The sequence below is a fragment of the Colletotrichum scovillei genome, assembly GCF_011075155.1.
Source record: "Colletotrichum scovillei strain TJNH1 chromosome Unknown Contig00009, whole genome shotgun sequence".
NCBI lineage: Eukaryota > Fungi > Ascomycota > Sordariomycetes > Glomerellales > Glomerellaceae > Colletotrichum > Colletotrichum scovillei.
Genome location: NW_023336267.1, coordinates 1,131,348 through 1,156,898, shown reverse-complemented (window position 1 = coordinate 1,156,898; position 25,551 = coordinate 1,131,348). Strand labels below are relative to the sequence as shown.

Sequence of the window (25,551 nt, the reverse complement as noted above, 5' to 3'; positions counted from 1 at the left end):
TCCATCCCCGCAGCCGTCTCCGTTGCGTGCACACGCATGCCCTCCATGCTCCATGGTGAGCAACCCGGAAAAGGTACCGCAACGTCCCGGTTGGGAGGCGCTGGCGCTGAGGTCATTCCGTCCCCGGCGCGGGGGTTAAGGTATGGGCGGACCAACAACTCAAAAAAAGTTCGCTTTCAGGTCCCTTCGTGCAGAAAAATACCTTAGGTCCCGCTTCATCCATGACCATGACGACCGCCTTGAAATGTTTCGATGACTGCCTCAAGTATGCTGGTGTTATCCGGCTGCGTGTGTCGTGCTGCGTGCTGCGAGTACTTGGCTCCCGGGTGCGGCGGCACCGCAAGTGCGACTCGAGAGATGGTTCATGGAATGCCTTGATGCAAGCGATTCTCTCGTTTCCACGGTATGCAAGAGGCAATGGAAGGCCGCAAAATGCCACAGAATCGAAAGAGGTTCCGGCAGTGGCCGCGCCGGGGGGATCCACACGTGGACGTACTGCTGTCTCCCCGCATTGACCACCATGCAGCCGTCCAACACCCCGCCCGTCAGGGGGAAACGGAAGGGAAAGAGCAGCCTCATGTCAGAAGCCAGACATCATTCGTCCGCCCACAGCAGCTCTCAACTGTGTCTACACATCACACGACTTCGCCCCAAACTCCACTCCACACGAAAAGACCACAGCTTCAGCCTCGCGATAGGCTTTTCCCCCGAAAGGCCACCCAAATAACCACCACAAGCGTCGTCAACTCCAAGGAGCTTGGACTCTGCCGCCCTTGCCATGGATCTGGCGTACGACCACATCCAGGAGAACTCGCTCCCCAAGGATGCTGATAAGAAGAATGGCGACGCCAAGGACACCAAATCCGACCAGCCGCAGTCATCTTTGAACGATGACTTGCAGGAGGCCTACAAGGCCATCTCGTCCAGTCCTTGGGGCATGCGCATCGGTGGCTTCTTGGGAAGTGCCGTGAAGCAGGTGAGGCGATACACCATACAAGAGCTCCAAGGGAATCCAGGAATGAGCCGGCTAACCCGGTGATGCTAGGGACAAGAAGTCTACAAAGAGGCCTCCAAGGAGGTGACGGAGCTCGGTCAGGACGCATCCAAGGGCTTCAGCTCCATAATCAACCGAACGAGATCCCTCACCGTCAACACGACGACGCAAGATGAGTCTTCCGGAGACAAGAGCAAGGAGACCGACAGCCAGACGACGCCCACAAAGACCAGAGACTTGGCAGCTTCCGACGACGCCATGAGCAGCTCCGAGAACTACCTCACCAGGCTCCGTTCCGAGGCAGCCAAGCGGCTCAAGGACCTGCAAAAGGCCGAGGACGCCGCCGACGAGGCTCTCCTCCGCTTCGGCACCAATATCAGCAACTTCCTCAAGGAGGCCGTTAGCATCGCCCCGCCCACCGACGCCAACAGCCAGGGCGGCGCCGTCATGTTCGAGAGCAAGGACGCGCAGGGCAAGCGGGTCATCCACACCTCGAGGCAAGACGCCCAGCTGCACGTCATCCACACGAGCACCGAGAGCTTCGCAAAGGACCCTGCCACGGAGGAATTCGCGACCTGGGCCAAGACTTTCGACGCGGAGAAGAAGACGGCCGAGATTAGCGACGACTTGAACAAGTACCCCGAACTGCGAACGACAATGGAGAAGCTCGTACCCGACCAAGTCCCTTATGCTGAGTTCTGGAAGAGATACTACTTCCTCAGACATGGTCTGGAGGCCGCCGAGACCCGAAGACGCGATTTGCTCAAGGGTGAGTGAAGGGTATCTTGGATTGTCACAACTGTTTGCTAACTAGACACAGCTGCTTCTGCCGAGGATGAAGTTGGCTGGGATGATGACTCCGATGATGAGGCCACCACCACTACTGCTCCTGCCCCTGCTACCGCCGCCACTCCCGCCCCTGCTGCTGGCGCTGCTCCCAAGACTGAGAAGACGCAAGCACGCCCGCCATCAGCCGAGTCCTCCACTACCATCCAGCCTCCCGCCCAGACCTCCTCCACCCTGAAGCCTGCTGAGTCACGCAAGTCCAACGACGAAAAGTCCCAGGCCGACAGTGACACCAGCTACGACGTTGTCGGTGCCACCTCTGGCGTCCCCAGCCAAGCTCCCAACAGCCCCAAGGACTCCCGCAAGGCCGACGATAGTGACGATGACTGGGAGTAGTAGGATGAGCGTCTACATTTTGCTGACTGGCGTTGAATCTGGGATGGGTTTTTTGGATTTTGTTTTCTCTCTCTGGCTCGAATGGCAAGCTCTTAATTATGCGGACATTTGTACATCAGCCACGCGGGGCTCCTTTGTGAAGCATTTGCTTTTTGGAGAAACCAAAGTCGCGGTGGTGGAGGGGGTATTTCTTCTCTCTCTCTCTCTCTCTGTGTCTTCGCTTCTTTTTTTTTTCTTGCTTATAAGACAAAGTCCTTTATCTCTTCTTCTTGGTGACCGTGGTGAAACCGTCTTCGTCGACCTCGGGCTCCTGCTTCTCCTTTGGCGCACGCACAAGCTGGGGCGCATCGTCCATCTCGACATCATCACCCTCGTCGTCGTCTTCGCTGTCGTCGTCCTCCCAATCGGTATCCTGGTCGCCGGCCTCGACCTTTTTATACAAGCCCTCCACCTTGGCGCCCTTGCGGCTCTCCCACTTGGTGCGCAGCTCGTCGACGGCGGCGAAATTGCCCTTGGCGCACTCGGCGCGCAGCTTGACAATCTGCTCGGCGACGTCGTAGCCCGTCTCGTCGTCGACGTTGACCTCAAACTCGTCGAGCATGACCTGCAGCAGCATGGTCTCGACGTAGCCCGTGTCGGGCTCCTCTGCGGCGGCGGCGGCGGTGGCGGGCATGGCTTGGCCCGCGGCGGTGATTTTTGTAAAGGTGGGAAAGATCTCGGCGACGGCGCCGGCGAACCAGTCTCGTTTGTCGGCGGAATCGGGGCCGCCCCAGTGGTTTTGGACGGCGAGGGTGAGGGCGGGCCACATGTGGAGGGAGAGGGCGACGGCTTGTTCAAAGGTTGACTGGCAGGCCTCTACATTTCGGGTGTTAGGATTTCCAGTGTGGTAGAGATTTTGAGCATCAGCGTGTTTGGATCGTGAACTTGCCTGCCGTGATGGGGGCGGTGGTCGCCATTGTTTGGTGATGCTGCTGCTATTTCGCGGGGTATCAAAAAGTTATGGAGGGGCAGAGTCTGGCTTGGGGTGCGGTGACAGTTTTCGTTGCCAAATTTCCAGATCACAATTTTTTTCCCGCTTCCCCTGTAGGGTGGATAGTGCATGCGACGATTTGCACTGTCGGTTGTGCTGTGTGGGGTTTTCAACGGCCACCTCTCCCATCCCGGTCCCGCTTTCGGGTCTAGCCAGGCGCGTGCCAGGGCCCCGTACGGGCAGAGCAGCTGAAAACACCTGAAAAGGAACCTGAGCTTCTTCACTAACTGACCTTATGTGCAAAGTGGCTCAATTGCCCGCGTCTGAAATGTCGCTTAAATCTCAATAACTCATCTTGAGAAAGCATTGCATATCTTGGCAGCTAGACCAGCTCATTATTCATGATCCTGGCAGCTGGTGATGAAGCTACGGCCGGTTGACCAGGCCCAGCGGACATTGGCTCATCCACTTGGGCGCTGCAAGTGATGTCATCGGTCCCCTATTCCGGTAGTGAGCTCTCAGCCATCTGGGGTGGTGGAAGTTTCAGGGTTGCGGCTATTCTTCTGTGCTTCCCGCTCCGGGCTCCCTCGAAGCGTAACGTGATGGTCTGTTCCACAAACAAGATAGGATCGTCCACCAACTCGTCAAGGGGGGGAGCTTTCAAAAGCCAAGAGATCCCCCGCCGCCGTCCAAGGGGAGGAAGATTCTGTTGCTCCCTTCAGCTTCTGATCTGAGGACTGGACTGGACGCGAGAGAGGAATCATGAACCCGTTGAAGCTCAACACCACGTCGGTGTCATTGGCGGTCACGCCAACCGTCGTATCCACCCTCTTTTCACATGTGAGTCTCTCCCGAATCCCCTATTCACAAACCCACATCAGGTCGGCCCTGAATCTAGCTTTCCCCGGATTTGTTTCGTCACAGGATACGCAATGCAAACCCCACCGCGATAGCTACAGCTCAATGACCATGTACGCAAGTGCAATTGACTGATCCTCAATCTCACAACAGTACCTCAATCGAAAGACCTCAAAGCAAGGGCCCAACTCCCACTTATCCTACGATGAAGGCCTGCACCTCGTCCGATCCTTCCTCGAATTCGCTTCCCACCACACCGTCGAGGAGCTCCAAGCCTTCACGGCCCAATGGGTCCCGCACCCGCAATGGGTCAAGGTAGAAGACGTCGAGATCCCCGAGACCGAGCTCGAGAAGTCGGCCGGCCTGATCGAGGCCCAACTGGGGCCCCGAGGCGTACGGGCCGTGGGAGGTTGCAAGTGGTGGAAGTGGCGGAAGCCCCAGAGCCCCCTCAAGGCCGAGTGGATCGAGATGCGCGCCGACTACCACGAGCGCAAGAAGAACGGCGGCGCGACGAAGAGGGTGATGCTCTACGTCCACGGCGGCGCCTACTTCTTCGGCAGCGTTGACGAGCACCGCTACCAGATGCAGCGGCACGCCCGCAAGCTGAAGGCGAGGGTCCTTGCGCCACGGTACCGCCTCGCGCCGCAGTTCCCTTTTCCCTGCGGCCTCCAGGACTGTCTCGCCGCCTACCTCTACCTCCTCACCGTCCAGGACCCTACCACCATCGTCCTGGCGGGCGACTCGGCCGGCGGCGGCATGGTGCTCTCGATGCTGTGTATCCTACGAGACCGGGGCATCCCTTTGCCAGCGGGCGCCGTCCTCATCAGCCCCTGGGTCGATCTCACGCACTCGTTCCCCAGCGTCTCGGGGGATAATCAGATGGACTACATCCCCTCGTCCGGCTTCCACCACAAACCGTCCCGGGCCTGGCCGCCCCCGAACGAGGACGATATGGAGATGATGAGGGAGCAGGCCATCAAGGCGCGGGCGGGCAAGGAGAAGAGCGCCACGAAGCTCAACACGCTCGAGAAGAAGCAGGCGGCGCCCATCGCACTGGGCGACGGTAACGAGACGCTGGGGGGCACCTCTGACTCTTCTGGTAACGCCGATCCCACAAAGACGGCTCTGCAGCTTTCTGTTACCATTGACGGGAAGCTTACCACAGTCAAGGACCAAATCCAAGTAAGTCTTCCTAGGGGAGCTTCTTCCACCGACATGTTATACTAATAGCCCTTTCCAGATGTACACGACCAACGCCTTACTCTCACATCCCATGGTCAGCCCGGTAATGCAACCGACGCTGGGCGGCCTCCCGCCGCTCCTCATCATGGTAGGCGGCGGGGAGGTCCTGCGCGACGAGCAAATCTACGTGGCCCACAAGTGCGCGAATCCCGCCAAGTACCCGCCGCCAGGCCTCGACGACGCCGGGCTGGCGCAGCTGAAGCAGTACAAGCCGACGGACGTGCAGCTCCAGGTCTGGGACGACCTCTGCCACGTCGCCCCGACGCTCAGCTTCACCCGCCCCGCCAAGCACATGTACCGCGCCGTCGCGCAGTTTGGCGCCTGGGCGCTGGCGAGGGCGCAGCAGACGGAGATTGAGATCCTGGACGACGACGATATCTCCACGATTTCTTCCAGCTCCACCTCGGATTCGGATAAAGAGGACAACCAGACGGAGAACAACGCCGGCGGGGGCCAGCCTCCCGAGCTGGTGGGCAAGGCGGGCATGCCGCTGCCGCCCTTCAAGAAGCACATGATCCGCCAAAAGATCTCCACGCGCGGCGTCGTCTCCGACCTCCCGCCCGAATCCGAGCTGGACGGCTGCGTCATGAAGTCGGACGAGGTCGGCGTCGTCAGGCCCACGCCCGTGAGGCGGTGGCTCGACACCAAAGCCACCTTTGACAAGAAGTTCTCGAGCGCGAAGGCCAAGGTCCACAAGAGCATCATCAAGGACCTGGCGGACGGGTACATGGATTTCGGCGACGGCGAGCAGCCGCCGCCCACGGCGCTGGCCGGTCGACGAAAGGCGTCGGATGAGTTGGTGGACAGGAAGAAGACCAAGAGCATCGGTCTGGCGCTGTGGTCGCTTTGGGGCTCCAAGCACGACGAGACGACTACGAAAAGAGAAAAGAAGGCCGATTCTGATGCCGTCGCCGCCGGCAGGATGTCGCAGCAGACACGGGAGTCGCAGACTTCGCCTAGAGGCGGCGAGGGAGCGAGGTCCTTTGAGGATATCGAGCACCAGGACCCGGCGCCCCTTGGCTCACCTACGGGCAGCAAGCGGCGGTTCGTCCGGGACGGGCATCAGACGGATGAGGAGGAGACGCCAGCTTCCACGCAGATAGAAGAGTTTCAAACCACAGCAGTTGAAGAGACGACAACGACACCGGTAGCAGCCCTCATCGAGAAGAGGAAAGAACAAGAGAAGCACAACGAGCAGGCCGCCGTCGCCGCCGCCGCCGGCGGGAACCACCTGAGCCCGGATTTCGTCCCCGGCGGCACCGGCGTCGCGGGCAAGCGGCCCTTCCTCGACGGCATCGCGCTGCCGTTCAGCCTCGGCAAGAAGGACGCCGAGACGGCGAGCATGGTGACGCTCATGTCGGGCGCCGATAGCCGGCCCATCAGTCCCATGCCGCAGCTGAACCGGTCGGATACGGGCGCGACGACTGACGGGGTGGCGGTTAATGGGAACGGGATATCTGCTTCCGAGGCGAGTACTCAGGTGCCAACGGAGAACGAGAGTGCGAGGCCGCCGTTGGATACCTTTGTCACGGCGGCGGAGGATCTGCCTCTTGCGAAGGGGAAGGGGAAGGAGGTTGTGGGTGACCGGGGGTTGGAGCAGACTGCGTGAGATGTTTGCTGTGTAGATGAGAACAAGTATATAATAGCTTGATTCGTAATGTGTATACAAATTTTGATCACCATAGCTCTGTTGTCTTCCCTTTTTTGGGGGGAATCGTGTTCTCTCGTCCTTGGGGTCTCAATCGCGAATCCTCATACTCCACGAGACCCTGCCGCAATGTTGTTGAATGTGACTTTGTCTTTTTTTACATATTGTTACAGCGTCGAGGGTATATACAGCTCTTGTACACTCTTGTTTTGGGGGTGAGAACGTGATCCTGCCCCTTGTTTCTGGGGTTGTTTTTCGGGTTGTCTCTCCTGATACCGTCTCCCGTCAGCGAGCAGCAACAGGTCTCAATGCTGTGCTTCTCGTTTCCCCTTTCTTATTTTTCTCTCTCTCATCTTCCAGCCATGCAGACTCTCTCTCTCCTCCCCCACTTTAATCCACACCGTTCACCTGCTTCCAGTTCTCCAGGTAGAGCTTGGGGTCGCGGGGACCTTCTTTCGTGGGGTACGATCCCCTCAGGGGCCGCACAGCCTCGGAGACGAAGGGCGTAAGCTATAAACGTCAATCACCCAGTCAGTAAGTACACCCTCACATGCTTCGTGTTTTCGAGAGCAAAAGGGGGGGCGCTGAGCTCTTTCCGTGTACCCGCGGTTCTCTCCTTACCTTGAAATCCTTCAAGCCCTCCGGCACGACGTACGTCCGCACCTTGTGCCACTCGATCACGTAGCCTCCGTACTTTGTGTGGCGACCCATGGCGCCCGTCCGGTTTCCCTTGTAGAAGCCCTTGTTGACGTCCTTGGTCGTCAGCTTCAGGTGCCTGTACTTTAGCACCTGGAGGACGGGTGAGGGTCTCATGATGGGCGGGTTTTGGTTGTCGGCTCTTTCCCGAGCTCGAGGGGATTCGTGGGTGTGTGGTCTGGTTTGCGCTGGGGCTGGACTGGTCAATTGACCTTCTCTCGTCTTCGCTCGTTGCTTTCGTCGGCTGGTTGGTATCGTGGATACGCCTTGATGGCCGGGTTGGGCTGGGTGGTGCAATGGATAGCTTGGTAGGGACCCGAAATTTTGGCGATGCGCGATTGCGACGGATTAAGGGTTCGCCCATTGGCCGATGTTAGATCCCTGTCGGGTTTTTGGCTGCCATCCCTTGCTGTGGGGATAGGTGCGTTCCGCCCGGGTGCACGGACTCGGCGAGTTAATGCAAGTCGGCGCCGGCGGGTGGCGCTTCCTTCCCGGAGGGCTCCGGGACTGCTTACACGCCATCGGAACGGGGGAGAGTAAAGATGGCAGAGCTGCCTCTCACCAATCCGAATAATGGATTGCCATTGAATAGGATACGGTCTTACATATCATTGAAACTGCGGGGCCAGATTCGTGTACACTTACGGAGCATCTGAGCAAGATCCATTCGCTTCTCGAAGCTGTCTATGTACATAGTAGGCCAACTTGAAACCTGTGGCCTTCAGCTCACAAATTGAATAAGTAATCGCCTAGATAAAAGAACTTCATTTGCGTCCGTAACTAAAACTCATCCCCTTGTCTAGGCAACGGTGGCTTCTGTCATGCTCTTTCTGCGTCAAAGGCTGATGTCTCACGACAACAACGGGGTTGGAGTCCATCCAAGGTCGGATTTGGGATTTCTTGCACTTAGAAACCATGAATCTCTTTTGAAATGTAGCGTTTCTTTGTTTGGAGGCTAGTCGTCCTGAGGTTCTGAATGCACTCCTCAAAGAGGCCCGGTTTTCTTGCTTCCCTCTCCCGGAATGTAGTGGACGAATCTCCTATGAACATTTGAACCAAATCGATGAGATCTGGCTTTATATGCCGTTATAATATCGACAAAGTCCCATGAATCTTTTCTCCAACATGCAATGCAGCCATCATACAACGACACCAAGATGGATCTCACTGCTATATTTCGCCCTCGAGCAAGAGTGAGCACTCGGCCCATACCTTCGGGTTGGGTACTCAAGACTCCCACCGGACAATTAGAGGTCCAGAACACCTCTGTACAATTGGAGCTACGTTCCATTCTCCGCCAACTGCAGAAGCATAAACCGCGTCCTCCACGCCAAGGTACAACGTCTACCGCAAAGCCGCAGCCGCAGCCGCAGCCATTTCTGCCGTTCCAAACCGCCCCTCAAGTCTTGGACTCCATCGAAAAAGCGCAGTCGAAATTCGAAACACTGATGCGCTCCTTCACAGGAGGCGAGAGCTCTGCCGTCCGCAACTTCCCCGGCGCACAGGCACCTAACGCCGCGGAAGGCCGTCGGCAAGCAGAAACCCCGGGCAGAGTGAACGCCGAGGCCGCAAAGCTCAGACGCAGACACGACAGATTAGAGCTCGAGTTTCTGCTCTTTCAGAAGCGGATGGAAAATCGCCAGCGTCAGCCCGCTATCGCCAGAGAATGGTGGAAGAGGGAGAGCGCGGCGAGGATCAACCTCGCCAACGAACTCGGTCAGCTGAGGGAAGAGCATGAACGTCTGAAGACCGAGCTTGAGGAGGCCAGAGCCGTGATCAAGAAATTGGAGGAGCAGGTACTTTGATCGTCGATTTCGTCGACAAAGCCGAGACAGGCAGGACCTGCTGCCTCGATCATGAGCTTTATCTTGATGCCTACCAAGAACCCGATACCGATCCCAGCTACTGCTTGAAATGCGCAAACAATGATGGTCTGATAGAGTGTTTGAAGATCGAGTGTCTTGAACGCTCTAAGGGCGAGGGCAAGGTTTTCCGCTTCCCTCGAAGGCGTCATTAGAAGAGGGAACATTGTTGCCGGGAGGGCGGTGCTGCTGAGAAACCGGGCGCGGCGCATTGTGTTGATTCCTTCAAACGAGTATGAGAAAGTACGGATCATGGTACAAATTGGGTGGAAAAGGTCTGACTAGGAGTAGAGGTATCAATCAAGTATTGTTAGAAACTCCAGAATCACTGGGTACGGCCGAGATCCCATCCCCCTTCCACATGAAAAGATACATATACTCATGACTACATAGATACATTACCTTGTTAACTCGGAGTGAGAAGAAATTTTTACTTTTGTCGTGTATTTCTCCCTGAATCGAGATCGTAAAGCGAGTCCTGAACAGTGATGAGCATCCATCAAACGCCTCCCTTTGGTGATGGAAGGTCACGATATACTTGGTAAGCGTGGGGGCTGTCAAACGTAAGCCATTGAAGCCAGATCTAACTTGGCAAGTGGAGGCGTACGCTATTTCTATATATTCGCCTTCCTGCCAAGGCATTCGTGGTCCTGGAGCTGTGAACTAAGCATTGTGCAACTCGGCGTGGAAGCGGGCCCGGTCGGCATCCGGGACCCACTATCTGTCTGCCGGGTCCGGTAAGACCTCTCCGGTGCCGTCTTCTCATGTTCCACCTCAGGCAAAGTGGAATATGGGCGATAATTCGACTAAATCCTTGGGAAACTCGAGAATGCTTCACAGCCTATCGAATATCCGATTCTGGCAGCACTGGACATTTCTTTAGCCTAACAGTCAGTCGAGAGACAGAAGAAAGCGGACCGGGGAAAAGTGGGACGGCAGTGCAGTTTTGATGGAACGCTGCATCTCCACTTCACTACATTCTCACGCTTGCCACTCTCATTCTCATCCATCTCATCCATCTCACCTGCCACTTTATGATCTCATCATTGTGGACCGCTCAAACATACAAGACAGATAATCAATCCCGTAGACAGATCCCCTAACCTCACCCACAACACGACTTCACCGCCATTCACGAACCCGCCAACATGGTTCGTCACGACCCCCACGCCAACCACCCCGTCGGCCTCCTCGTCGAGCCAAACTCGGACGGCTACGTCGTCCGCCGCTTTCCCCACGACCACACGGATCTCTACGGCGAGAACCCAACCAATCTAGAACTCCCCGGCTCCCACGGGCCCCTCAACCTCGTCCACGTACGTTGCCACAACGCCATCACCCGGACCACCCTCGCCAACACCAACATCACCGTCCGCACCATCCAATTCGGGGACGACGACGACGAGCCCGTGGCGGCTCTCTCCCACCACACCGACTCCCTCGTCATCGCCGTCCACGGCGTCTGCCCGCCCCAGAACAGCCCGGACCAACCGCCCACCAAATCCGCCGTTGGCGTCCACCTCGGCCCCGGCAACCCGCTCAACCGCGCCTGCCGCATCCCCGACGCCAAAGACCGGGGCCACGTCATGAAGGACACGGACGGCAGCGACGGCCGCGACCGCCCGCAGCACACGCAGCAGCGCGCCGACCTCTACGCCGCCATCGTGGGGTTGATGGAGGCGACGACGATCGCCACCAAGGGACTGCCCACCATGCGGTCGTTGTCACGGCGGTCACAGCCGTCCTTCAAGTTGCACCACGTCGTCGTCAAGAGCGACTCGGCGTATCTCGTCGAGGGCGTCGCGGGCGGCAGGAACGGCGAGCCGCCGCACATGAAGAAGTGGCTCGCCAACGGGTGGAAGAACACAAAGGGCGAAAAGGTCAAGAACGAGGATCTGTGGGATAATTTGATGCTCACCATGATGTCGCTGGGCCAGGCGGGCGTGGCGGTGGAGTTTTGGCAGGTGCCGAAGAAGGAGAATAAGGAGGCGGACCGGCTTGCCAAGGCTGCGCTCGAGCAGGAGGTGAATTTCTTTGACGAGAAGAGTATCTTTGGTAAGGAGATAAGTAAGGACGCTGATGCGGACAAGCCGGTTGCGACCGGTGATGAGTTGGTTGCGATGGAATGATGATACACTTGCAGGCTGATGGGACTACGTTTGGAACATTTGGGGCGCACGAAAAAGTGGTTTGGATTTACCGTGAATCTACAGGAGTCGGATAGCGATGTTACATTAGATTGTAGTAGAGGTTTCAACGCCGGAAAGCAGTGGCATTGCTTCCGGCAAGCGGAAGGACCTCAATCACAGGCGTCTCGAAAATCTCCCAGTTATCCGACGCCTTGGGGTTACCAAAGGCCTTCAAAGCCGCGATACGCCACCTAGTTCGTGGGTGTTAGTCTACGTGGCCACATGATGGTATGAAACCCAGGTGAAGGATGACTTACTTGTACTTTCCAGGCTTAATCTGGCTTCCATCCGCCAGCTTGCCAAGCCACCACGACTCGTAGGGGGAATCGCGAGACTGGTCCTGCAGAGGATAAGAGAAGGTATTGTTCACGCTGTCGGTGGCCGGGTCGAAGACGGGGTAGTTGACGCTGTTGTAGACGTCGAAGCTGGCCACAGAGCCGACGTACTTATTCTCGCCGACGACGGGAGGGTATACCCACTCGCGCTCTTGGTAGGTGGGTTCGTAGACCTGCAGAGAAGACGAGGGTTAGTATTCCCTCGGTTCTTTGAGAGGGGAAAGAATCTCTGCTTACATCCCAGCGGACCTGGCGGGAGCCCCAGGTCAGAGCGACTTGGAGCCTTACAAAGTCTTGTTTGGCGAGGGAGAGGTCAAAGGTGAAGCTGATGATGGGTGTAAGTTTGTTGTCTCCCTTCACTTGTATACCTGGAAACCGTACCTAGGCTTCTCAGAGAGAGCGGTGCGGTTGACACCAGACGAGACACGGGGGTATCCGTAGGAGGTGTAAAACATATCGGCAATGTCATGCTTGATGCTACCGCCGACACCTTTGTACCTCTTGTCAGTGAAAAAGCTCAGCGCAAAAGGGGGAAACCAATGTTCACCATAATAGGGCACCGAGAGCACATCGCCGGCGCTCGATCCGATGAGAATCTTGCCGCTGAAGACGGGAAGTCTCGAAGCGTTGAGACCTTGGGGAATATCAAAGGAGAACCTTCGTCTCAGCGTTAGCCACGGCTGTCTCCATTCAGCTTCCCAACATTGGAAAAGAGGCAACTCACTTCGCAGTCTTGGTCTGCCCAGGCCCAACCTTGAACCCGCCCGCCGGCAAGCTGACAACAGCCCCAATCTTAACCGGCTCAATCTCAACAAGATCCTTGATACGCGGCACAGCCGAGATCCCAGCATCAGCAGCCTCAGCAGTCCAATATGCCTCGAATCCAGCGGCATTCTGCACCGTGAAAATATACTCGAGCTCCGTCGGGCCGGTATTCGTGATATCGACCTGGTGGTACCGCGAAAAGTGATGCGTGTCGTTCAACGCAAACTTTGTCTCCCCGGACAACTGCGACGTGGCGTTCAACACGGAGACGGCATCAATCAACCCGCTACCGACCTGGATCGGCGGCGCCCAGAACCCGAAATCCTTCGTCGTGCCGTCGGACCACGGGATCGCGCGGCCCGAGGCGACAATGCGCGCGTGCAGCGCCCTAGCAAAGCCCGCGCCGTGGATGGAGCGGCCGCCGCGCGCAGAGATATACAGCGCCGCGACGCCGGCGACGTACGGGCAAGCCATGGACGTTCCCGACAGGTCGCGGTAGCGGTGGCCGATGAACGGCGCAAAGATGCGCCCGCCCGGCGCCGTGACGTCAGGCTTGAGCTCGAGGTCAAAGGTACCGCCCCACGAGGTGAACTGCGAGGGTTTCCCGCCGCCGGCGTTGTACATGGCAACGTAGTTGCTGTTCTGGTCGAGCGAGAAGTCGGCCGTGACGCTGCCGCCGGCGATGACCGTCTTGACAATGGCCTCGCCCGCGTCCTTGGACAGGAGGCCCCATTTGCTCTGTGCCCAGCCGGAGCCCGAGAAGCCGACGACGGGCCGGTCGGTGAGGTAGAAGAGCATGAAGCGCGCGCCGCGCTCCTGGACCCATCGCTGGCGGATGTAATCCTGGCACCCCTCGTCGAAGCGCACGAGCGGGATGGTGTTTGTGAAGTTGAGACCCTCGGGGAGCGGCGAGCAGGCGTCGTTCTCGACGCTGATGTTGAGCGTGACGGGGACGATGGGCCAGCCGACGATCTCGGCCGGGAAGAGCTCCTCGGCGGGACGGTAGCCGAGGATGGTACGGTTGGACTGGCCGTCGAGCGTGAATGTGCCGGCGAACTGGCGGGCCGAGACGATGGAGGCGTCGGCGGAGCCGATGGCTAGCACGTCTTTGCCGGCGGCGCCGCTGCTGGGGAAGAAGGGACCGACGTCGCCCGAGTTGCCGGCGGCGATGGTGACGACGACGCCCTGCTCGACGATGCGGGAGGCCACGAGGGCCCAGGCGTTGTCGGACCAGCCGCCGGTGGAGCCGACGGAGGCGGTGATGATGTCGACGCCGTCGTCGTAGGCGCGCAGGAAAGCTTCGATTAGGACTTCCTCAGCTGTGCCCTCCTGAGAATTGATGTCAGCATGTCTCCAAGGGACGGGGGGGATCCAGACTGAGCAACTCACATTAGGGCCGAAGACCTTGTATGAGTAGATTGTGGCTTCAGGGGCAACTCCGGTGAACCTATTGACGCGTTTAGCTAAGGCTTTCGTTTCCCTGACCAAGCTAGTCCTGAGACGTTGTCACATACTCGGAGCTTTTGCCGGCAATGATGCCAGCGACGTGCGTTCCGTGACCGGCCTGGTCCATGGGGTCCTCATCAGGTTGCCGCTCTGCTCCGGGATAAGGCCAGTTCGCTGCTCAAAGTTAGTTCCATCGTCAGCTCAACGTGTAGTAGTCATGAACTCACTCTCGTCACCGACAAAGTCATACCCAGCAGCAACCTTACAACCCTCACCAAAGCACCCACCAAGCTGTTTTGTCACATGTCGTCAGTTCCTGAGATCTCATCATTCACCACTCCCTCCCCCAGACAGCCACAGAAAAGAGAGAGAGACTCACAGCAGGATGCGTATACTCCGTCCCCGTATCAACAACGCCAACCTTGACGCCCTTCCCAAAGATCCCCTGCTCATGGAGCTTGTCCACGCCCGTCATCCAGTGGATCGAGTAATTGAGCGCCCTCGCATCGTCGCTGAACGACTCCCCCGCCACGACGGGCGCGAGCTGGATGCGCGTCGAGTGCCACGCCTTGACGACGGGCACGATCGCCTCGAGCGAGTCCGTGTTCTCGCTTTCCGACTCGACGGCGATGCCGTTGAAGAGGGACGAGTCAAAGACCTTGAGGATCTTGCTGCCCGGGTCGTTGGCCTGGAGCTGCTGGACTACGGCATCCTTGTCGGCTCCCTATCAGGCGTATTAGCATGCGTCCTCTTACTAAGGTAGTCTGATGGTTTTCTCCTGTGGTCAGGAAGTAAGAAAAACGAACCTGCTCGAGTTCGACAATGAACTTCTTGGGCGCGACAGCTGTGTCGTTGGAAGGACGAGCATCTTCGTCGATGGCGCGCCGGGAAACTCGGGCTGTTCCCGCGCCGGCCAAGGCCAAGACGGAGATGAGGGCACTCGCGACACGCATAGTCGGTCAGTCGGTATGAAAAACGAATGTGAAGTCTCAAACGAAACGATCGTTCAGAAGAACCAGCCAGTCCCTGACTTTTCCTCTTCCTCTCAACGACATATTTGCCGGGTGATGAAGACCATTTATGAGAAAGAGAGCCGTTGGCAAACATGCCCGCTCTCGCGTGATACCATAATAGGACCTCTTGACGATCTCGTATCGACAATGTCGACACCACGACACGCCATGCACCCAGCGTGAAGAAACCCCGGTCTCCCATCCTCTTTCGGCAGTCGTCGCAGCGACATCTCCACCCCCGAGGCGACCTCACCTTGGAAGCCAAGCAACGCCGGTCCACACCTGGGCTGGGCGTCCAACACCCAAATCCTACGTATCACATCCCGTACCTTGCAGCGACCTGCCGTCTTGAGCTTGGTAACCTAAACCTTGACTCTATTCCCGCCCATATCTTTAATTTTCGGTATGCACGCTAGCAGACGCGCATCTTCGTATTCTGGAAATTCCGGAGGGATAAAGTCGGAAAGCACAGCGGCCTCGGAGTCCGGTGCCTATTATCGCGAGTACCGCGCTTTAGGTGCCAAGTTCCTTCGGGTGAGTGGTGCCAGAGTCGCAGCTTGCTTCGGAATGAGCCGTGGAGTTATGAGGCGATTGGTGTTCGTTTGGAGAATGATCCCACCTACCCCGCGGCGAATCACTCAATGGAAGGTTAGTTTAGGGCCTGGATGGAAATATGTAAATGGGCGTACTCACATCTTCTCAACAAGTCGAGGCGGTGGTTTAATCTGTTCGTCACGGTTCAGTCAAGGCAAACGCAAAGGGATCAGGAACTCATTGATTGCAAAGGTATTATTCATGATTCAAGAATAAATAAAAAAAAGAGCGAGGACATAGCGTGAGTCTAAATCTAAATAATTTTCCATGAGCGTTGTTGCCGTCAAAGATTGGTTTTCGCCTCCCAACCTCCCGCCGCTCTCTGCAACTCTCAACGAGGCCAGAGAACGGCGTGTATGTGTTTTGTTAATGAGAATGAGAAATAACATGCAAAGTGACGGAGGCTTTTTTGCCCCTTCGTCCCTATTTTCCCCCTCGGCTATGCGAGCGCTCGCGCGAGAGAGCCAATTCGTAGACCATGAACGAACGCTTTTGTTCAAACGCGATAGTTATGTGTGTGTATATAAAAAGAAGTTATACATCATTATACAACCAAGATAGGCCCCATAAGTCGGAAGTGAACCGGACCCCTGACCCAAAGACCAAACGTGACAAGAGGCGCGGCGCGGCGCGGCGTTTTTGTTTTGCGGCGCAAAGCGCATCGCGGCCTCCGGGTATTTGTGTTTTTTGTTTCGCATCGCAGTAATATTTGCATGATCTCTTTAAGGCTTTGATACCTGCTCCTTTCTGAAGAACTTGAAGAAGAGGATGGGGATCACCAGCTGGAAGCCCAGGCAGATCCAGAACCAGTAACTTGAGACTCCGGGCATCAGGCCCTGGGAGAAATCAGGGAAGGTTGTGTTGGGCGAGAGAGCGTTGGGACTCGTCGCGCGCGCCAGCATCGTGAAGGCACTGCCCACAATTTGAGCGCCGATGAGAACGGCCAACACGTGCTGGCGAGTCAGCGTCGCGAGCAGCATCATACCCAGACCGACACCCTGGATGTTGTCCAAGAGGCCAAGCCACAGCCACAGGCAGCGAGACAGGATGGCCGAGCCAACAGGGCCACCAGCCCAGGGAAGGTACATGCCCATGCTGCTGGTACCCCAAAGCATCTGCGCCCAACGAGGAGCGCACAAGCCGATGGCGAAGATTGGCAGAAGCCATGTGTGGCTCTCGGAGAAGAAGGAGAAGACGTAGAGGATGATGGACCAGAGGACGACGAAGAATCCAAGGGCGAGAAGAACAACACCCCATCCAGGGATAAACTGCGAGGAGAAGAGGAAACCCCAGTTGCGGCCGTAAGGCGCCGACAGCCAGTAGTTCTGGATGATGATCATGATGAAGAAGACGGGTACAAGCTTGCGGCGGGCGAGAGAGATGTAAAATCCAGGGATGTTGTCGGGCGCCTGGCGATAGTAGTCAGGAAGACCGAAGAACAGGACAAGACCGATGGACCAGAGCATGATGGCGATAGGAATACAGACGACAATACCCTTGGAGATATTGGTACCGTCGAAGAAGGCCAAGGGGGAAGTCTCCGGGGTGTGAGTAAGAGATCCCCAGTACCAGAGCATCAGGGAGTAGACCTGAGCAACACCAGCGACGGCCAAGGCACGAGTAATCCATTGCTTCGTGGGAGCACCACCTTCGTCACCAAAGTTGAGTGCGAATGACAGAGCACCAGCGCTGGCGCCAGCAGCATAAATGGCAGTGGCGGCGTCTTGCATAGCAGCGCTGGCTTGCCAAGGAGTCAGGTAAGGCGAGATTCCCAGGAGAGCGAAAGCGAGGCCGAAGAAGACCCAGGGCAGAGACAAGGCGTAAACGGACTTGGTGAAGCGCACCAGGATCCACCACAGGGCTGATGTTACTAGGTACGTTGCGGCAACGATGTAAAGCTTCAGAGGCGTCTGGTTGGTGTCACCCGTAAGCAGGACGATCTGGTACGAGTTGATGGAGATAACTTGAGCGAAGGCGAGGAAGAAGGCGTAGATGGGCCAGTCGCCGATGCGAATGGACAGGATCTTCTTGAGACCAGTAGGCGCGTTATAGTTGTCGCCCAGAAGGAACTCGTCGTCGACAGGGCTGTCATCATAGCGAGACGCTCCGGTGAGACCACTAGGAGTGCGACTACGGCCACGCTCATCGACGTCGAACTTGGCACCGAGTCCCTTGCTGGAGCCAGGGCGGCTGCCAGGCGCAGGGCTTCTTGACCTGCTGTGATCTCTGCGGCCGAGCTTGGCGTCTCTGTATCTTGCGAACCACTTCTTTTCACTCTTCTTGAGATAGTTTTCGATGCACAGGTCTGTGCCTGAGTTCTTGGCTGTAAGCTTGTTAAGCATCTGTTCGAACTCTGCGTAGAACTCTCCGTTCTTATCAGTGAAGTTCTGGTCCACATTCTGCAGCTTGAGGTCGTGGCGATCACCGACGACATCGGGCAGGGACAGCTGAGAGCTGTTGCGCTGCTGCTTGTAGAAACTCGGCTGGGGCAGGCCAAGAGCGTCGCCGAAGCCGGGAGTCTGAGGAGAGGAGATGTCGTTCTGGGCGCGAATCGCGAAGCTGTCAACACTAACCATACTCTCACGACCGCTGGCAAACATGCTGTCGCGGGGGGCAAGCATGCTGTCACGGCCACCGATTGAGCTCGAGAAAGAGCTGCGTCGGGAAGAGGAGATCGTCGACCACGGCATGTTGGGTGTCTGGAGGTCGGGAGAGTTGAGGCGGCCCGCAGGGCTGGCGATACGGCTCGGCGGCGGGAGAGGTGAGGGAGCTCTCGAGCCAGTGGGGGTGAGCTCAGCACCGTACTCGCTGACGGCAACGCTTGATCTCAAGGAAGAGTCGGTAAGGTTGCGAATGCCGCCAGCCTTCTTCTGCTTGGCAGCCTCCTTGTTGTGAACCTTAATAGAGTCGTTGTACAGAGTGTCGAGTTGTCTGATCCATTGCGCCACGGGGAAACGCTGCTTGGCACTCCATGCGCGCATAAGAGCACGCTTTCTAGGCTTGCAAGCAAGAGCTGAAGCAATGGCCTGCTTGAATTGGTGAAGCAAATGCTGGGGACTCATTGACTCAACGGTGAACCAAAAGCCAGGCATCTGGCCCAGGCCACCAACACGGGCACCAACACCCAAGGCACCCTTGCGACCGAACTCGACGGCGACAAGACCGAAGGGCTCGTCACGAGAGGGGATAAGAGCGAATTCAGCACCGCTGAAAATGTAGGGAGGCAGCTGAGTGAACTCAGGCTTGCTGAAAACACGGCCAGGGTACTTCTCCATGAGCTTGGCCAGCTTGAGGGCGGCGAACTTGCCGTACAAGTCGATGACTGGGCCAATAGCAATAAGCTGAACAGAGGGGTACTTCTCGAGGATGCTGGGGAACAGATCGGCAATCAGATCGACACCCTTTTGCAAACTCCATCTACCGACGAAGACGAAGAGATCCGCATTTGGGTTTACATCGAGACCGGCCCACTCTTGAGCTTGTCTTCTGAGGGTGGCGCGGTTGGCTTCGAAGGTCTCATCGATCTTGATCTCGTCGGTGGAGTTGCTGATATCCTCCTCGGGGTTCCATTCTCCAGTATCGGAAGGATCCGGGTTGGGGAGCTGACCAATGTTCTTCAAACTCCAGAAAATGGGGTAACGGGCCAAAGAACGGTCACCGTACTTCTTGGACACACCGACGGCACCAAAACCGCGCTGGTGGATACGAAGGTAACTGGCGGCGGCGTGCAACAGGTTGAAGGCGGAACCGTACTGAACGTAGTCCTTGACGACCTTGGCGGGAAGGTTGAAGACGCTGTAGACTTCCTTCTGCTCTTCTTCGGTTCTCATGGGCCACATGCCCTGGAACTCGGCATTGTGAAGCGACAAGCAGACGGGGATGGTCTGCGGGAGGAGGTAGAGAGGAGCAGCAGCTCCGTGGTAATCGTTGATGTGGTAAATGTCGGCGTTGAAGCGCTTGATGGATTCGGCGATACAGCTGTTCCAGGCACAGTATAGGATGGCACTCTCGAGATCGTCCATACGCGCGATGTAGGGGTCGGCCTTGGTTTGCTGGCGGAAGATGGGAGCATCGAGGAGGACGTACGTGATGTTCTTGTAGACGTGGTAGTTGACCTTGACCTCGAAGGAGTCGCCCATGACTTCAACGAACATCGGTTCGGCTTCGTGGTCCATGGGGTAGTCGACGTCGCCAACGCAAGGGACAACCCAGATCAGGTCCACGTGGGAGAGAGCTTGACTCATGAGCTTGGCCATGACACCAAGACCACCGATCTTGATGCTGATCTTCCAGTCGTCGATGTTGTACTCCATGGTGGCGATGAGGACCTTCCTTCGGGGGGCGCCACCGGTGGCTGCAACGGCAGCTGGCGTGACGGTTGGCGATGGAGGAATTTGGGACATCTCGAGACTTTTGCCTTTTTCGCCGAAGTTAATGTTGGACTCATTCCCGAGCTTGAGTGGTAACCAACCCTTCTTGGAGAATCCTGATTTGTTAATCTTAACTTGGTAGAAACCCTTCATATAGATCCAGCCAGCCAGTCCAGCCAGGATAATGGGCATGAGGCCGAGGAGGAAAAAGAAGACAATCTGAATCCACATGTTTCCTTGGGGAACGGCGACGTAGTTCCAGTTGGCGTCGTTGAGAACCAGCTTGTAGGAAAGCGCAGGCATCGGGGGCGGCGAAGTCAGGTTCACGACGTTGTCGGACAAACTGCTGGGGGGCAGACGGTCAAGGACACCATCGCCGTTGGGGTCGCCGTAAATGAAGGACGCATCAGGTTGGTTGTCAGGGTTGATGCCCCAGAGGTTGAGCTGAATCTGGGCGGGCCATTCGTACATGAAGTGAAGCTCCCACATGTTGTCGCCGACTTGGGTCATCAGGTTAGGCAGGCCAGCATCGTAACCCCACTTGTTAAAGGGTCCGTGGAGGAAAATGTGAGGGAAGCGACGCGAGAAGGGGATGACACTGTTGTCCGCATGCTGGATAAAAGACGACGAACCAAGGGGCTTGCTGAAGTACTGAACCATGAGATGCTCACCCTCCCACTTCTGGAGGTCGGTACCCTCCCAGGCTTGGGGGACCATGCGCTGCCTCGCACCAGTGTAGGGCATCCAGCTGCTCCAGGAAGAACCCCAGTTGGTGCTGTAGCGCCACTTGTTAGCACCAGGGGCGGCATGGTTGATGAAGTATTCAGTGCCGCTTTGCTGCATCAGAGACCGCGAGTAGTTGGCGGAAGCGGGGAAAACAACGGGGTTGATGGGCTTGCCAAAGCGGAGGAGGAAGTGATCCGTGGTGTTTGTGACTCCGTCGACAGTGATCTTGACAATGCCATCAGGGACGTTCTGGAGGTTGGCAGACCACTTCCAGACTGAAGCAATAGCGCCCGTCCACGACTCCTTCTCAATGGGATCCATAGCACCGCACACAGGGGTATCGAATGTGATGTTTGTCTGGGTGTTGGCGTCGACGTTGACGTAGGCAGAAACGGCCTTGGTGACATCGGCGCAAGTCATCTCGGTCGAGAACTTGAAGGCGATGGGAATCTTTCCGTTGGCATCCGTGGAGTCAATGGGAGTGTCATGGCCAGGCTCGAAACCGGTAATGGAAGAAGCAACCTCCAACCACTCGGTATCAGGAACGTAAGCGCGGAACTCGAAAGGCGTCATGGTGATGCTGCTGAGGCAGCCGGCCTTGTGACCCGCTCCCTTGAAGCCGTTCTCCTTTGTCGAACTCTCGAGAGTGATGGAGGCATCGGTGCTGAACAAGTTTCTGACCTTGGTGTTGCCGTCGAAGGGCGAGAGGAACGCATCTGCCTCATTGCTGCAGTCAAACTCGTAGGTGGTCTCGTTGGGGCTGTTGTGGTAAACCAGCCAAACCGGGTCACCAGTCTTGTTCTGGTTGCTCATATAGCCACGCGCGACACTCCAGATTCCGGTCTCGGTTGCAGTGGGACTGCCCGAGTACAAGACGCCATGAGTCTTGTTGGAAAGCTGCTCAAGGAGCCAGCCACCCTCAAGAACGGGATATTTGTCGCGGAAAGAGAACAAGCGCTTCATCCAGTTGCGTACCGAGGCCGAGGGATCACGGTGGTCGTACGCGACAGTCTCGTCCTCACAACCCTTCTTGCCCTTGGTAATGGGCCAGCCGACGTAGACGGAATTGTTGCCCGCGTAGCATCCGTGTGCTTTCCATGCCTGGGCGGCCGAGAAGGCCTGACGACCGAAAACGTAGTTCTCGGCAGTGTTGTCCAAAACATAGAAGTTCTGTTCCTCGCCATAGTAGACGAGCGGAGCACCGGGAAGAAGCAGGGTGGTGATGAAGTAGGCGAGCAGCATGCGCTCAGTTCCCTTCTCAATGGCGGGCCAGCGGAAAACGTCCTGGTTGGTGACACCATACAAGTGACGGGGGTCGAATTCTCCAGTGTTGGCGTTGTAGAAGTCGTTGGTGAGAATCATCTGGTTCCAGGTCTGAACCCAGTCGGTCGGCAGATCGTAGCCGGCCTCGAGATGACCGCTCAAACCGAGGAAACGGGTCATGAAACGGTAAATTGAGTAATGGAACGCGCCAGCGTCAAGGGCGCTCTTGCCTTGCTCACGAATGAAGCTGCCAGAGGTGGAAGAGCTGTTTGAATCCAGGTTCGTGGCGTCGGAAAGCTCGAGTGCGGAGGCCATGGAGGGGGTTCGGCCACGGCCCAGGTAGATAGATCCCAGAGTGTTACCACTGGTAATCTCACCGACGACCATGAAGTTTTCCTTGCCAAGGTCCTTTGCACACTTTCGCATGGCGGTACTCCACTCAGCCTGGGCATCGACTGTGACCTGAACAGCCTTGTCGATACGGAATCCATCAATGTCGAGGGTTTGAATGGTCATGCAGGAGAAGAGCTCAAGACGCTGGCGAACTGAGGGAACCCACTCACGCAGACGATCTTGCACGGAGGCGAACTTTGCCAATTGACGCTGCCAATCAGGGAAAACACCGAAAGCCTCAATGTCACCGTACTGATCAAAGTCACTGTCGTAGCAGCCTTTCAGCTGAGAAGAGACGTCGACCTTGTTTCCGTCCTCAAACCAGAAAGTCGGGTACGTGCAGGAGTCATTGTATTCGTTGCCGATGTCGAAGTCGAGGTATCTTCTGGATGTCTTCCACTGAACCTTGTGCTCCGAAGTTGAGAATGGAGTGGACGTGTTGAGGTATCCTTCGAAACCGATCAAATCACCCATGCTAGAGGCGGTGAGTAACAGAAAAGAGGCCGACGTGAGCCATCGAATACTTACGTTGCCATAGTCTGGTCCATGACCACATACATCCCTCTCTTGTGAATCTCATCAATAGCTTCTTGCCACGCCGTGATGTTACCATAGTGCTTGTCGAGGAGAGTGAGGTCGAGGGGCTGCGAAATGTCAGTATTCGCGTCACTGCCGTGGATCGTGTGCTCCTAGGCTTTTATCGTACCGAGTATGAATCCGCCTTCCACGGGTCGTTGATGAACGGTGAACCAGCAATGTAGAGTGCCTTGATCCCCATGCCCTGAATGTAATCCAACGTATCGACGAGGCCAGCCAAATCTCCTCCGTGACGGAGCTGGTTACTCATGATATCATGTTCGAAAAGTGTGCCGTTGGCATTGTCGTTATCGGGGTCGCCATTTACGAATCGATCGATGAATAACGTGTAGTAGGGAAACCGCCAGTTGGGGGGTGATGGTGTGAAGGTGTGGCCATCTCTCTTTCCTGAGTATTCGGCAGGGCTCTTTGCTAATCTGTTGGTGTTGAGGTTGTAATCGACTTCGCTCGCGGTGTATTTGAGGCCTGAAACGAGGGTTGATGATGTGGTAAGGAGTGTAAGTGCCCAAGCCAATACTGAATTAGACATTTTGTGTGAACTCTTACTCGCCGGGAGGGGCGAGTGAGCAAAAGATTGTACAAGCAAAAAAAAAGACAAACAGGAATGAGTGACGAAGTGAAGCTCGAAGGAGTGTGGTGGTGATGGGATGGGGGGAGGAGAGAAAGGCCGCGAAGCAGACCAGCAAGCAAGCAAGAACGAATGACGGGATGGGTTGCAAGGCAAAGCGCGGGACGGATGGGAAGAAAACTCGGCCGTCAACGCCACGCTGGTACCGGTAGAAAAGGGGGTAATCTCGTAGGAGCTTGGGTCAGTCCAATTGCAATATGCCCCAGGCTGAAGGCGGAAAGGGGGATCACTGGCGAAGGCACAGGCAAAGGCACAAGAAGCACGGGCACAGGAATTGAGGGAACAGGCACATGGTACAATAGCAGAGTGGCTGGGGGGGCCACCGTAGAAGAGTCCATGGAAAGGATCTTTCCGTCCGCCTCGCCTCTCAAGGCTCCAGTCTGACACTGTCAGGTCTGCGAGTCTTGGTCTTGGGTCTTGGTTCTTGGGTCTGGGGGGCGAGAGTGGGATGGGGATGGGGAAGGGGATGCAGGCGAGCAGGCCGCAGGGCCGCAGGGCATCGATTCCGTGATGGGCGGATGGGGCTTCCTTCTGCAGGAACGGGCCAGCCGAATCGTTAGCCCTTTCTCTCGGAAGCAGGACCTCGCTGTGCCTCTTCTCCAGTTTCCACTGTCCAGAGAGCGAGTCTGTAGGCCGTGGGTAGGGAGTATAAAGTAAGCGCAGTAAAGAAAAGGCAAAGAAAGGTACCTGTGCCTGCTCCTCTTGTTCGTCAGACCCCTCTCTCTTGGTACATGACAATGTGGCTCCGGGGGTGTAGTGGTCAGGGCTAATTCTGGCTATACGAAGTTTGGAATATGGATATGCAAAGGGTGCAGGCAAGTGCCTGGGTGGGAGCGAACCATGAGTGCGATGGGAGATTGGCGGGCTCCGTCTTGAATTACCATTTTGGACAATATCCACAAAAGAGACTGTCCAATACGGTGGCCCCGAGGTCAGCGGCGAACAGGGGCGAGGATGTCATTCTGGCCAGTGTGCGCGTAGCGTGTTGAAGACCAAGGATAAGCCGGCACGGTCTGGTGCATCTTGTTGGTCGGTTCGGGCGAGCTCCGTCGTCGGTCCAAGTATCCGCTGTCAAGTAGGGCCCCTGGCTCCAAGGACGTGCTCTCCTGTATCGAGTCAGTTTTGCTTCGGGCGGTACCCCCAGGAAGAATACGAGACGTTGGAGACGAACCAGGCTGTCAGGACGGGTGATCCATGCTGTCAAAGATTATCCAGAAAACAGTGATTTCCCAGTCGGGAACAGTTGGAGACTTGAGGCTCAAGGGGCCGGACCCGTTCAAAGGCGGTGGGCAACGGGAGGTGCGAGGTGCGGCGTGCCTGGCCTGGCCTGGCAGGCAGGCTGAGGGTGGGCGTTGTGGCCGCGTCGTTGGCAGATGGAAATCGGAGGGGTTCATCTCAACTAGCATAAACCGTTTATGCTCAGAGGGCGATGGTGTGGCACCCCGTCCGTACTGGCTACTGCTAGCTCGACCGGCTGTTGCTGCTTCCTGTCTAACAAGTCACCAAGTCTTTCAGGACTAAAGGTGCTGTAGTGTACGGAGTATCTCATGGTAGTTTCGTACTGTGTAGTAAGGCGCCTTAGTGCGGCGTAGACTTGGGCCAAGCCAGGAACAGGAACACGTCGGGCGCGTTTGTCTGATCGTGATCGTGACGTCGACTCGTGGGGAAGCTAACGCAGGAGGAAGCGACAAGTCTGCCATGGCGGCATGGAAGGATTTGAGAAGGAAGGTCGAGAAAAGCAAATCAAATTTGATCTTGTCCTGCCTAGACCGCGCGCATT

The 25,551-nt window shown here is 56.7% G+C and overlaps 7 protein-coding genes across 7 annotated transcripts; 3 read left to right on the top strand and 4 right to left on the bottom strand.

The window, feature by feature from the left end:
• Positions 1 to 246: 246 nt before the first annotated feature.
• Positions 247 to 3,461, top strand: HER10_EVM0006610 (putative BSD domain-containing protein). Its single transcript, XM_035476191.1, has 3 exons — positions 247 to 976; positions 1,046 to 1,763; positions 1,815 to 3,461. The coding sequence occupies exons 1-3, from the start codon at positions 779 to 781 to the stop codon at positions 2,174 to 2,176; spliced, it is 1,278 nt and encodes a 425-aa protein (XP_035329499.1). The 5' UTR covers positions 247 to 778; the 3' UTR covers positions 2,177 to 3,461.
• Positions 2,433 to 3,132, bottom strand: HER10_EVM0001251 (pre-rRNA-processing protein TSR2; the record flags this gene model as incomplete). The annotated part of the gene is made up of 2 exons (XM_035471006.1): positions 2,433 to 3,031; positions 3,105 to 3,132. 2 exons carry the CDS (start codon positions 3,130 to 3,132, stop codon positions 2,433 to 2,435), a joined length of 627 nt encoding a protein of 208 aa, XP_035328850.1.
• A 221-nt stretch (positions 3,462 to 3,682) lies between the features above and the next one.
• On the top strand, positions 3,683 to 6,931 carry HER10_EVM0003828 (uncharacterized protein). Its single transcript, XM_035473491.1, has 3 exons — positions 3,683 to 3,986; positions 4,158 to 5,186; positions 5,245 to 6,931. Exons 1-3 carry the CDS (start codon positions 3,909 to 3,911, stop codon positions 6,853 to 6,855), a joined length of 2,718 nt encoding a protein of 905 aa, XP_035329139.1. The 5' UTR covers positions 3,683 to 3,908; the 3' UTR covers positions 6,856 to 6,931.
• On the bottom strand, positions 6,932 to 7,887 carry HER10_EVM0004426 (uncharacterized protein). Its single transcript, XM_035474073.1, has 2 exons — positions 7,516 to 7,887; positions 6,932 to 7,404 (listed from the first exon to the last, which is right to left on the bottom strand). The coding sequence occupies exons 1-2, from the start codon at positions 7,705 to 7,707 to the stop codon at positions 7,285 to 7,287; spliced, it is 312 nt and encodes a 103-aa protein (XP_035329213.1). The 5' UTR covers positions 7,708 to 7,887; the 3' UTR covers positions 6,932 to 7,284.
• Positions 7,888 to 10,460: 2,573 nt separating this feature from the next.
• On the top strand, positions 10,461 to 11,667 carry HER10_EVM0006155 (uncharacterized protein). Its single transcript, XM_035475748.1, has one exon. It carries the CDS (start codon positions 10,601 to 10,603, stop codon positions 11,579 to 11,581), a length of 981 nt encoding a protein of 326 aa, XP_035329430.1. The 5' UTR covers positions 10,461 to 10,600; the 3' UTR covers positions 11,582 to 11,667.
• Positions 11,668 to 11,705: 38 nt separating this feature from the next.
• HER10_EVM0011825 (subtilase) lies at positions 11,706 to 15,140 on the bottom strand (the record flags this gene model as incomplete). Its single annotated transcript, XM_035481244.1, has 11 exons — positions 11,706 to 11,832; positions 11,899 to 12,149; positions 12,214 to 12,301; positions 12,358 to 12,466; positions 12,524 to 12,633; positions 12,701 to 13,477; positions 13,513 to 13,731; positions 13,769 to 14,210; positions 14,394 to 14,478; positions 14,567 to 14,911; positions 14,994 to 15,140. 11 exons carry the CDS (start codon positions 15,138 to 15,140, stop codon positions 11,706 to 11,708), a joined length of 2,700 nt encoding a protein of 899 aa, XP_035330139.1.
• Positions 15,141 to 16,023: 883 nt separating this feature from the next.
• On the bottom strand, positions 16,024 to 25,010 carry HER10_EVM0003869 (alpha amylase). The gene is made up of 3 exons (XM_035482938.1): positions 23,253 to 25,010; positions 23,075 to 23,190; positions 16,024 to 23,021 (listed from the first exon to the last, which is right to left on the bottom strand). Exons 1-3 carry the CDS (start codon positions 23,670 to 23,672, stop codon positions 16,517 to 16,519), a joined length of 7,041 nt encoding a protein of 2,346 aa, XP_035329144.1. The 5' UTR covers positions 23,673 to 25,010; the 3' UTR covers positions 16,024 to 16,516.
• Positions 25,011 to 25,551: the final 541 nt, after the last annotated feature.